Here is a 13,143-nt window from a genome sequence, read left to right on the forward strand (position 1 = left end):
GGAAAATCACATTTAAATGACTAAAATCAACTTAATTAAGGGTCATTAATAGAGATACACATTAAAAAAAACTCTTTGCTCTGAGGGTGAAATGGGAGCATTTCATTATACAGCGTAGCAGATAACAATTAAAATAGACCTAGAGTAAAAGGCTAATAAATATAGGGCACATTTGTGCTGCGAAATCAGTCACTTCAAACGCTCCCACCCATCATCACACTTGAATTCTGTATTCAGCCCCTTTGGCTGACTCATTTAAAAGGAAAGGAAAATATGATTTCCACAAAAGAGAAATCCATCTGGTAATTCACAAAAGCTCGCAGCACATATTTATATGATTAATACAAATTAAAGTCTGAGGTGTGCAGAGGAATCCAGCAGCAGGCACACACACAGCCTGCACAGTGGGATTCACCACAGAGTTGGGGGAGCAGTTGTCTGTAATTTTCTGTGCGCAGAGCATCGTCTCTGCTGATGTGATTTCAGGAACACCAATAATAATTCTCATTATTGCAGTTGATAGTAAATATATTCTGTTGTTCGTGGCAAGTGATGCAACCTTGCTGCTGGAGGAGAAAAGGCAGGCAGAGATGGCAGCATCCCGCCCGGTGCTGTTGTGTTCCAGGCTGCCCGGCTCTCTGATGCCTGCAGTTCTGCTGGAAGCCGCCTAAATCCTGCCTTTATGAACCATCTCACAGCAATTAATGCACGCAGAATGCTTCACAAAAAGGATGTGCTCAGGCATCAGTTCAGGAGAAGTCCATCAGAGGCTGCCAGGAGCTGCTCAGGGTGGGGGGGCCGGCAGCAGCACAGCGATTGAGGCGATGCGGAGCATACGGCCAGTTGCGCTGTCTCAGTGATTGATGGTGTTGCTATATCAAATTAGCTGTGAATATGGGAGCTTGAAAATAAAAGGAGCTGTGGAGACATGAGGAAGGCCTTCTTATGGAAGGAAGTGGGCACAGTCCAGATTTTCATTATGAAACAGTAACGTCGTTATACTTTAATGCCATTTTATTTTTCCTTCGAAGGAGAATGTTTTCTCTTATAATTTTGTATTGTTCCAAACAAAGGTTTAGTTATTGTGTGTTTGTAACTCTTGTGATGTGCTTTAGGAGACAGATCATACTGTGGTGATATTTATTTGGTCGTCGCATTTCACCTGTTTGAGCGGTGGGTATTTTTGTGCACGTCTGGTTTATAATGAGCAGTTAGTGGGATAACAACAGACCGCAGTACCTCATTATCCTGTTACTTGTGACAAGACTCACGGTGTGGCTTTGGGGGAACAGAAGGAAAAAATTTATTCCCGATAAGAAGGTATCCCTTCTGAACGTGGGATGGCTGATCAGGCATGAACCCACTGGTCTGAATTGGTTTGATGCATTGATTTGGGACATTCGGAGCTCTGCTGACAAATAACTGGCAGAGACTTGCATCTTTATTTTGCCAGTGAGCAATGTGCCCAGCTGGACAGATGCCCAGCGGTGCACCATTGAAATGGCAGCACTGAAAATATGACCTAGGTTATTGGTGACCATGTGGACTTCAGCTGCTCGTGGCATTGTGTGGTTTCAGTGCCTTTAGCACATGGGTGCAGAGCTGTGGGGCAGTGCCATCAGCTGTGGTGAGAGCAAGGTTCTCCTGCTGTGCTTTGTAAGGTGCTGCTTCTGAAGACCCAAAAGTTGCCGCCTCTGCAGATTCTGTGTTTCCAGCTTCTGAAAATGTGTGCAAACTGTTCAAGTTGTAGGATGCTTCAGGCTCTTTGGATGAGCTTCTGCACTCTGCAGGGTTTTGTTTCTCATTTGGCAAGATTTTTTCCTTGTGAAGGATATACTAGGAAAGTAGTAAGAGATGAAACTAGTGATGAGATGATAACTCACAGAACGCCAGTCCAAGCCACTTCCACATAGTGGAATAATGGGGCAGCTCCACTTCCACAGAGGCACTCTCTTCCCACAGGAAGCAGGGGACTGTCACTGGTACCCAGGTTAGGCTGGCAGCGGGATCTGAGCCTCACCCTCCAACTCTGCCTCATTACTTAGGAACAGTTTAAAACAGCGAAAATCTTGCATTGAGTAACATTCTCTACAGCTTTTCAGGTGTTACACAAATTCAGATATTGTTAACTAAGCTTAGCACTGCCCAGTGTACAGAGACACTCAGGAATGAGTCTAAAGCAAACCTTGTTCAGCAATCTCGTTCATTTTTTGGGGGCCCAGGAAGTTTGTAGTTCGACTCTTCTGTGTATTGTGGGGTGATGTAAAAGGGCTCTCTGTAAAGCCAAGCGTGCATGGGAAGAGATACTGTGACATCTGGACAAGATAAGTGTAGGAAGGAATATACAGTAAATAAAAATAGACAAAATACAGAAAAACTCCTAAAAAGAAAATAATTTTTACATAGTTAAAAATACGCAGCAGACAAATTTCTTTATTTCTGTGATGTAAAGATGTCTAGGTAACCTCTTCTTAAACAAAACCACTTTCTTTTTACTGAGTATTAATTATTTATACCAGTTACTTGCCACAGAAGGTTGCTCTTGTATTTATACACATGACTTCTTTCAAAGGCAATTTAACTATTACTTGAACCTTATTCCTTATTCAAAAAATAAAGAAACTGCAGTTTAGATTATAGACTTTTTTAGCAAAGGAAATAAACACAATATTTTATAGTGTTTAATTTGACAGTGTACATAATCATCTCAAATGTAGTGTACTTTGCTGTCTTGATGCTAGTGTCATCTTTTGTAATGTTTTACTGTGTTTCTGTTGTCTTTCTGACAACAGTTGGGCTTCTATGCCCATTTTTCTTGGCAAAATGCATCATTGCCTAGAAAGTAAGTGAGGGCAATGATTACTCAGGAACTGCCCTCTCAACTTCCCATGTAAATTAGGGGAAATCTGATTCAAATACTCCAAGGCAATTACAGACTTCAGTGGCCTCAATTGCCCTTGACCAAGACTAAAAATCACTCGTGTTGTTTGTTCTCTTCCTGCTAAGGCAGGAGATGGCTACAGACTGAACCTGAATTTTGAATCTTGATGCAAATGATGAGAGCTCAAATGTGTGATGAATTCATTGAGAATTTTTGGATGAAAATGTAGGAAATCAACATGGAATTTGTTTTTTCTCTCTTAATTTCTGGCAGTTTACCCTTTTCCCAAACCTTGTGCAGTGCAGCTTCTAGCCATGTAAGCTGCTACAAACAGATTGGGCATCAGTCCTGCTGAGGTTTGGGGAATTTCCCCATGCTACATTTTTATGCATTAAACCAAGATAGATATAATATTTTATAAAGCTTTGATGTAATGCTTTGTGATTTTATTTTGTTGTTGTTGTTGTTGTTCTCTGTGTTTCTTGGTGTTAATACTGTAATGGTACAAGATCTTAATTTCTTGGCTACTGCACAAGTTCTGCAATTGATTTTACATGGTGCCTTTCTCTTTTCATATTTTACAATTGTAACATGGTAGTAGAAGAAAAGTTAACCATTTCAAATTTATGTTACCAGGTTCTGTGACTGGCTGCCTCAGAATTTTTTCTTCATGCAATCGTGTCTACCTGCACAGGCAATCAAGTAATCAACAACAGAGATGCTTCTTTACTCAGGGACAAAGAAATGCTGTTTATAGCGTAGTTTGGCCAGCAGTGGTTTCTCCAGCTCATCCAGTTCCCGAGGTACTGCAATTGTTATTATCTAATCTGTTTTTCAGTCAGTGTAGGAGTTGACTGCACAGCTGATCAAGTGCATTCAATGGTTTGGATACAGTCCTATGATGCGGTCTGGCATTTGAAATAACAGTGCTAGTGAGAGAAGTTTTCAGCTCCCCACCACATTAAACAGTGATGTATCTGGTTATTAGAGAGTTTAAACCTGAGGCTCGTTAAGTTACTTTCATATAAACATGGAATGTTATAATCATCTGTCAGCACTTAATGCTTCTAGTCCAGGTTCTCCTTTTGGACGACTATAGACAGTCCTACTAGAAATCATTAGGAATCATTCATGAATATCTAAGTCCTTTTCTGTATACATCTCTAGCAAGCTAATTATAAAAATGTTTATATCTACCTGAACGTTTTGTTAATTGCTGAGTCGCGTTCAGGATGAGAGCACACATTACCTGCTAGTAGCTGCCCTACAGCCCCACTGTTCCTTCCAAACTAATCTTAACTGTCTCTTTCTTCCAACATGTAATTTTCTCTTTATTTATTTTGGGGCCAAAGGAGGTTTTCTCATGTAATTTTAACATATGTTCCACTTCTGGTTTCCTTTTTTTTTTTTTTTTTTTTTAAATTACAGCACACAGTTCAACTGTATCTTTCATTCAAAGCATCTTTCATTCAGCCAAAAAATTGCCCTTCCTAAGCAGTGCTTTTCTGGATGAGCATTAGTACTTTCCACATGATTATAGATTTCTTGTGCAAAGTGCAAAATATTTCCATGGGCCAAAAATACAAAAAAAAAAAGTTATTTACAAAAGCAGATGGGAGTGCTGAATGTAGGGCTCTGACTCCTAAGGAGTTATGGGAGCTCTGAGTGCAGGGAAAGCACGTGGTTTTGTGCTTTATGAGTTTTCAAAGGTTGAAGAACTGTATCACTTGCTTCTTTTAGGATAAAGAAGAAGAAATATATTGTCATACTAAGAAGTATTCTTCACAGATCACTGCGCTTACACTGTCTGAAATTAGTCTAAATTTTTCAACTCTGAAAACTTGAGGATATAGTTATCACTTGCTACAGAGTATGCCAGAAACCAGATTGAGATGATGTATTTTGGTGTGAAATTGTAGATGTTTATACACATGCTGCTTTGGATTTTTCCCTTAACAGATTTCACAGGTCAACAGGTTCTGGTCTCAATAGTTAGAAAATCAGTGCCTTCCAAGGAGATGGTGGAGGTGCTGTAGTGTATGCAGTGGGTAATCCAGCAAATGTAATTTTTCCTTCTAAATGAAGTCTCATGGTATATATTTCAACAGGGTGCTGTACAGGCTGATATGCCGTTTCTCTTAAATGAAATTCACATTTGAAATTCTGTTGATGTGAATTCGGTAAAGATACAGTTACACTCAGACAGAGTAGAAATGATGAAATACCAGTAAGAACAACAATGGCCTTCTTATTTGAAGTCCTGCAGGAGTTAATAGGTTACACCACTCTTCTTTACCCCCACACTGGGATGCTGTGTGGTCTTGTACACAGCTGAAGTGGCCGCTTTGCCTCCTGCCCTGCCAGCTTGATTCTGTTTTGTGAACTGATGCAGAGCCCTTCTCTGGTGGGTGAAGATGTTCTGCTACCCCACTGGTGAGATCACCAGCACCTGTGGAAACCAAGTGCATTTTTCTCACTGTGTGATGTTATTTTGCTGCGAAATTACTGTGGATTCAAAAAAATAAAACAGAAGTTAAATTTAACATCCACGTGACTACTGAGAGCTTTCTGTGAAAACAGAAAAAGTTTATTACAATTTCTGCAACACAGAAATTGGGAAATCCTCACATAGTATTGTAGATGGACAAGTTTGCATGTAATTTGAGAACTAGATTAACAAGTGAAAACTCTAAATTAAAATAAATCCTAGAGTTCTTAGTTCATAAAAAAAAAAACAAAAAAAAAACTGTCTCATGAAAATTAGCACAAGTGTTGTGTGAGCAAGAGACTAAGGACCTAATCGCGTTGTCCAGGTCATTGTATTGTTCAGATGCTTTTCCTATATGATGTGCCACTCAGCAGAAGAAAATAAAAAGGTTCTAAGTCTTTCTCTCGCAGTTTTAAAACTTGAGACTGTGCTAAAAGTGTACTGCAGTCCTCAGGATTTCAGCACAGGGAGGTTAACAGACTGCACAAGTCAGTAGTACCAGGCAATGTTAAGTTCAAAAGGGCAGTGGAAGCAATACTGAGGCACCCTTGAGGGTTTGCCCTGATGGCTTAGGAAGGTCGATACTACGACAGAAAGGGCAAGCTGCCATGAAGCAGGAGGCAGTATCTGAGAAAATGATCCCATTGTCATGCTCAGTTTTCTGATCTTCATTTTCAATCCTTTTTCTCCAAGCACATAAAGAAGCCAGACTATGTGACGACAGGCATTGTACCAGACTGGGGAGACAACATAGAAATTAAGAATGAAGATCAGATTCAAGGCCTTCGTCAGGCTTGTCAATTGGCCCGTCATGTCCTGCTTCTGGCTGGAAGGAGCTTAAAGGTAATGATTACGTAAGTCCCCAAACAGCTTGAAAGTCTTTTATGCTTTCACTTAGTTTTTTTCCTTTTTTCTTTTGCTATCCTTATTGTGCATCCAACTGTAACATAGACATTAAAAAAGGACTTGTTAACTTCTGATTCATTTCCTGATATACCTACTAAACTATTTCTGTATTTTAAATCTGTGCAGTCTGAGCTGCTGGCTCGGGTGCAGTCTCCATAATCTTCCCTCTGTTTGGATTATGCCAAATCAAATGAGCTTCTCAGAAGGCCCATGGTACTTTTTTATTTTTTCCTGTAATGTTATGGCCAATCTTCCTCATATATTCTGCTTTTTGACTCTGCATGTGTGCAAGGCCAAGGGGCCAGGCAGCTACCTCTCTTCCCCTTCGTCCTTCAACTCCTGCTGTCCCACAGGGTTGGCACAGCACAAGTCTTTGAACTGCTGTTGGAAAAAAACAGCTGCCAAGCTCCACACTATTTTCCAGAGTGCATTGGTAATAAAGCCTCAGGGTTTCCAGTAATGTTTCTACAGTATGCTTTTTGGGATACCTCTCAAGAATAAATATGCTGGGAGGAGCCTACTACAAGTTTTTGCAGATGGAGTGATTTTTCATGTTACCTTGATATTTCATTTAATAGCATACTGAATAGGGTAAAATGGGCTGAGTAGCTATGAGATGCAGAGATAGATGGAGACTGTAAGTCAATGTCATTTACTTAAAAAGGGAAAAACATATCAGTTTACCATGCATTTTTCTTTCTATTCTCATCGCACTGTCCCAGAGATTTAATTCTGGAGCTGGGGTGGCCAGTAACAAAATGCCTGAGGCTTTAATTTTACAAATATGCAGGTTTAACATTTTACGTGCAATTATTTCCTGGTACAGTAAAACTTGCTTCTGTATAGGGACATGTGTGTGTATCTGAAGAATCAGGACTCTACCTCAAGAGTGCAACATGGGGATTATGAACGAGAGTAGATTTTCAGTAATGCTGTGTTATCATACATGCTTTTTATTGCGCATAAAATGCATTTATACGGAGCACAATATAGTTTAGGACAAAGTTGATACTGCAAACAGTACATTATAGCAAGAAGCTTCTAGATACGCATAACAATTCTAGGAGAGAAGGAGAGTGTTTGAAAGGAATGATGATGAGGAGCTGGCATAGGCTGGGAGGGAGGGAAGTGGCACACAGAGCAGGGATGCTGCCCAGGCCAGCTCCACTTTGTGCTACAAGTGTTTCTTCAAGGCTGCTCTGAATGGAAGCATGTCCCAGGGCCTCCCTTCATCAGCGGGGAGCATCTTTGTGCAACCAGTTTGTACCCACCTGTTCTCATGCCCGCCCTGCTCTTTAATTTAAGCTGCTTCCTGTGTTTCCTTGAGTCCGTTTCCTTCACGCAGTGATTAGAATTCCTATAGCTTTCAGGGTGCTGGAGAAAGCAAACTAAGCTCTTTTAGGCTGGCCTTGTGAAGGATACTCTGAATTCCAGTTTTATCTGAAGAGCCCCATCTCTCCACCTGTTTCTGCTCTCCTGCTGAGCCTGCCTTGCACCCAGCCCTCCACACAAGCTTGTGTTGACACTGTGATCTGCCAGCAGTAATGTCCCTAGTATGACAACAGTGGTGTCACAACATTTGGATACAGAGGCACCATGGACTGAGCATGTGTTTTTGCTGTTGCCATTTACTTCCCATTGGATTTCAAAATAGCATATGGTGTTATATATGATAGCACTTCCTAGGTTTGGGGAAGAGATTTTGGAATAGAACAGCACTTTCTATGACATGGTAATAGTTGGGTTTGTTTTTTTGTTGTTGTTTTTTTGTTTTTTGTAATACAGTCACATTGCCTAGCAAATTGTAAGGGATGTAGTGCACGATAGGTGCAAGTAAACCAGGTAATGCTAAAAGCAGAACATTTCATGGCACCTATGTCTCCCACACGAGCAGCACAGACTTGTCCACCAGAGGTCCAAAAGCTGCCCTGAATTCCTTGGGCAGGGGCAGCCCCCAGTGTGGTGCACTGTGCTTCCATCTGCCTGTTTGCAGCAGGTGGTATATGGGTGAGCAAAGGCAGAGCAACCTGCATGGAGCCAGAACTGCTGGCTGCAGCATTGGGCACAGATGGTATGCAGAAGCTGCAGCCATCACAGCTGCTGCAGAGCAGGGCAGCTGCACAGGAACCCCAAATTGCATATTGGGTGTTGCTGTCACTCTTCATCTGCCCAGCCATGCTTCTATGCTGTGCAAGATGCAAGCTGAGCAAATAAACCCAGCTTTATCCTCAGCACAGGACACAAGTGCGCTCCGTTGTATTCTCTGTACGTGATTGCTGAATATTTCAGCATACAGTTATGTATGCCTTCTACGCACCGCAGCCTACCTGCGTTCCACGTGTTAGTGAAATGCCCTCAGAAATCATAGCTGCGGTAATGTGTGTGTATGAAGTATGATTTTCAAAGGCTCAAAACTCATTCAAATCAAAATCAATTTGCACAGGAACCCTCGAAGGCACTTTTTCCCAATGAGGGAGGTTTCACTACCAAATCTCAAATTTCAGCTCTAACCATTTCAAGACAGACTTGATCCCAAAGAAAAGCTAGAACAGTATTTTAAGCGTGATTGTTTTCCATCCCACAGATTCTCAGAAAATGGCTGAATGATTTATGAGTTTTTTTTTAGTATGTAAAACCATGAGAAGAAGATGAATCTAGAAAGCATCAGGCATAAAAGTGTACGTTCCAAAAAATGATGGATAAGTGTGTGTAGATTCACTGTGGTCATGCAACCTATGGCAACTTGAAGTAAAATATCTTCAAGATATGAACTCAAATATTTAGATCTTTTACAACGCAAAGGAGTACTCAGAGAGCTATTTCATTAAATGTGCAAGTGCATAATGATATATGGACTGGGCATTAATATCCTTTATCTACAAATAAAAGAGGAAAGTAGTACGTTTCAAATGACTGGAAGCATGAAAACCATTTCTATAGCAGCTACTGAAACAAGAGCCATGGAAAATCAGTGTCTCTGAGAGCAAATGTGGAAAAAAAAAAAAAAGTGGCAGGAAGTAGAGCATATTTTAGGTTTTTTTTAGGAACCTTTGAGTGCTTGTTTCTACTGCATCCTTGGTTTAAAACATTGTTCTCTTTAAAAAAGTCCAACATATCAATAAAGCATATCAGACAGCTTCATGTGTTGTATCAAAGCAGTGAATTTGAAACACCCAAGATTTCACTGAAACGTTTGGCTGCAATCACATTCGGTAAATATGAGAAACTAGCTTTGCTTTCTTAACAGAATGTTATTTTTGATATTTCAGGTTGGCATGACAACTGAAGAAATAGATTCCTTTGTTCATCATGAAATAATCAGGCAGAACGCCTATCCTTCACCTCTGGGCTATGGAGGTTTTCCAAAATCTGTTTGTACTTCTGTAAACAACGTGGTATGTCATGGTATTCCTGACAGGTATTTCCCTAGTAATTTACATTTTAACACCAGGAATGAAGACGTTGAACTGAAATTAATAAACTGTGTTTAATATTGAACATGTTTCAGCTTAACTATATGTCACATGTAGATGTATTACAGATGCATATCATGTTACCATACAATGCTGATAGATGCTATAGAAGTGTATTTGAAGTAGAGAAGCAATAATATTGTCCTGTTTGTCCAGATACTGGGGGAAAAAAACAGCATAATGCCTTTAGAGTTTAGTGCATGGAAAATAAATAATAATTTTTAAAAAAAAACAGAATAATTCTGATTTTTTTTTCTCCAGTGAAATAAGTATAGGGTAAGGAATAAATATGTTTGATTTTTTTTATCATCATTTGCAACACATTCAGCTACTTACAAAGTAAAATAAAAATCCTAGTGAGAGAAAAAGAATAAACATAATAGTGGATTTTTCAGATGTTGATATATTTTCCCACTAGTTGTTTCTCGTTATTTTATATTCAGCCATACTTGTTCTCAAAGTAGTCAGAGCTGAACATTAAAAATGGTTATTCTGTTTTCCTCTGCCTTCCTCCATCACAAAATATCTACCCTCTGATTTTTATGTATGTGTCATTAGGTGTTTATTCTTGTGTTCCCTTTGTTGGGAACCGTCTGTCACCATTATTTTTCTCCTTTCTGTTTTTGTTTCAGTCGACCTCTTCAGGATGGAGATATTATCAACATTGATGTCACGGTGAGTAATTCATACAAAAAATAGTCTTTGATCAACTTTAGCCTTCCTGGTAGCAACAGGAAGAACAGTGGATGGGAGATGGGGAGCGCACAGATGGATGTGCTGTTTACTTCTAAGGCAAGGCACAAGCAGCTGGTTTCCTTTTTTGTTTTTAACTGTGTGTTTATTCCAGCTAGACCCAGGCCTGACTTGAATTTAGGACTGGAATCAGATGCACTGAGATCAATGTTGGCCTAAGTGAAATGTCAACCCAATCCTGCTATGTGTCATGTTTCTGAGAAGGTGTAATTGTTATTGATCCACTGTGTAGTTAATGCAGAGCACCGCAGTACTGGGCAGCAGCTGAAGATAGATATGTATGAGATGAGCTAACATGAAGAAAGCCAGCATTTTTCCTTCACTCTGCCAAGATTGATCTTCCTCTTCCTGCTGATTTTGAGTGGGGCCTGTCATTATCTTACTCTGTCATTAGAGGCTACATTGGCCTGTGTATGTCAGTCTATTTGGACAGCAACTCTTTTGCTAGCAGTGTTCCCTACATTTATTAAAATCCCCGAAGGTAGTGTTGTGTTCCATTTCTCGTATAACAGCCCTGAACCTTTTGCACAGAAACAGAAATAGTGTGATATAACTGTGACTTAATATTTCCAGAGAATGGTCAATTACAGCTGCTTAAATAAACACCGGCTGGATTTTTGCAGGAGCAGGAAAATACAGAAACTGGGAACTTAATTCTTGTTTCATATAGGCAGCACAATGCATTTGTGTCTTGCTGAAGCTTTTTGTCTTTTCACTGCACATGCTTTTATTTTCCCAAAGTGGTGTTTATTTTTAATACAGACACAGATGTCTTTTGAATTTTGCCTTTGTTTTCCAATTTTTGACATACAAAGGAGTACCATAGGGATGAGATTTTTTAATCATTAAAAAACTCTTGATAACTTAATACTGTTTTTCTTGGGCCCAAATTTCATACTAGTAGAAGTGAAGAAATCTCAGTTGGACTTACCTCCGAGCATGAGATTCCAGCATTTAAATCACTTTTCCTATGAACGTTAGGGTCACTGACCTTTTCCCATGGTATATGTCTGATCCAGAACTGCATTGTTCTGGGGATCTTTTTCCTTGTCATTTATTCCCCATCTCCATACTTTCTAATTGTAGAATTCTGACTGCCAGCTTCAGTGATCGTTTGGTGTGATCTTTCTTTTTTGCAGTATATTTTTGGCCTAATTTTCTACTGTGGGGAACTGATGTAGCTTTGCTCATTTTACTAAACCAAATCAGCTTGCAACAGCCAAGGATTTAACATCTCATTTCTCTGTAACTCATTAAGGCTCATTTGTTGGTTTTTTGTTGTTGTTGTTGTTGCTGATATTTCATCTGTCAATATAGTATTAACAACTCCTTAGATTTAGAAAAAAACACAACTGTTCAGATTCATATCACAGATCCTTTCCACAACATACTAACCCAGATATTTTTGTATTAACATGGAGTATGCATCTTTTCCACCCCGCTTTATAAAAAGATGTACAACCAAATATTAGTGGTCTTTTGGAAAATATATTCTTACTGTGTTCTGTTTACCCTCAAAAAACAAAATAAATCTCAAAGTTCCCATGAATGTGAAAATTCCTGCAAGGGTAGGAATTGCTAATTGTCTTTGAAAACATTTTATGTTGTATGAAACCGAACTATGCTGTGTTTGAGAACAGTTCAGTTTCAAACAATTTAAGGAAGAAATATTACTTTGCAGCGTTGCTAATTGATCTTTTAATTTATTTTTAATGAGCAGAATTGGGATGTTTCACAGGGGAACGGTGTAAAAATCAAAGTAAATATGCCACAACAAATTGTTTATAATTGCATACAGGTTCTATAAAATGATTAAATAATATTCTGGTTATTAACTATAAACACTTTGAACAACATACAAATTGTTTGAAGAAAAAATCTATTTTTGCGCAATTCAGATGGTAGAGTTTCATAGGTGAAATACAAATTTTATTGGCTTCATCGTGTAGCTTTTAGAATGTATTTAAGTGTAGAAAGAGAAGCATTATGCATCAGTGAACTGTCAGCATTGCACAATTTCCAGCCAGCTATTGGCAGGTAAAGCTTCTTGCAACTCAAATCTTTCATTGACTTTTAAGGAATTAGTGTGTTACAGTTGCTGAGGTTGTAGTTTATTAATGTTAAAAATACATAATTGCAGTTGATGGCCAGCAGTAAATGCAATTATTTTTAAGCTCTGCTGTGTTTTAAATCTGTACTCATTTCTCCAGGATGATGAAGTGTAATGTTTTTGTTTGGCTTTTAAGTGCCGTACTTGCTAGAGCTACAACTGAACTCATTTGGCTTACATACGAACTAGCTGGAGTGAAACCTCTCCAGCAGGCATTAAATTGTAAAAGCAGATCTAGCAGCAGCTCCAGCTGGCAGAGGGAGGTGTGAGCCGGGAGGACTGCAAAGTTGGATCCTCGCTGCCATTCACTGTCCTGTGCAGTGCTGTGCACCAGCAGCTGCCTGCATTTTCTTTAAATCTCCCCCCCAACACAAACCTGGCCCTGAGATAAACCGTCTGTAGCCAATTTATTTTTTTTCCATTTGCAATTGACCAAAAGGAATGCGAGTCTGCGTCTTTCACAAATAGCTTGCGAGTGGCAAAAGTTCAGTGCTTCAGACTTGGTGAGTCATTAGTCCCAGGAGGATAGTTG

The 13,143-nt window shown here is 39.5% G+C and overlaps 1 protein-coding gene across 3 annotated transcripts in view; it reads left to right on the forward strand.

Annotated features, from left to right (window-relative positions):
* METAP1D (methionyl aminopeptidase type 1D, mitochondrial) overlaps positions 1-13,143 on the forward strand; it is a 43,547-nt gene that overhangs the window by 19,683 nt on the left and 10,721 nt on the right. For all 3 annotated transcript variants that reach the window (XM_042875065.1, XM_042875064.1, XM_042875066.1), the window contains exons 2-5: positions 3,518-3,684; positions 6,063-6,212; positions 9,545-9,693; positions 10,381-10,423. In XM_042875065.1, coding sequence (XP_042730999.1) covers positions 3,518-3,684; positions 6,063-6,212; positions 9,545-9,693; positions 10,381-10,423 — 509 coding nt within the window. The remainder of the gene's footprint in view (positions 1-3,517; positions 3,685-6,062; positions 6,213-9,544; positions 9,694-10,380; positions 10,424-13,143) is intronic.

The sequence above is a fragment of the Lagopus leucura genome, unplaced genomic scaffold (assembly GCF_019238085.1).
Source record: "Lagopus leucura isolate 7727_CA_CO unplaced genomic scaffold, USGS_WTPT01 Super-Scaffold_100012, whole genome shotgun sequence".
Lineage (NCBI taxonomy): Eukaryota > Metazoa > Chordata > Aves > Galliformes > Phasianidae > Lagopus > Lagopus leucura.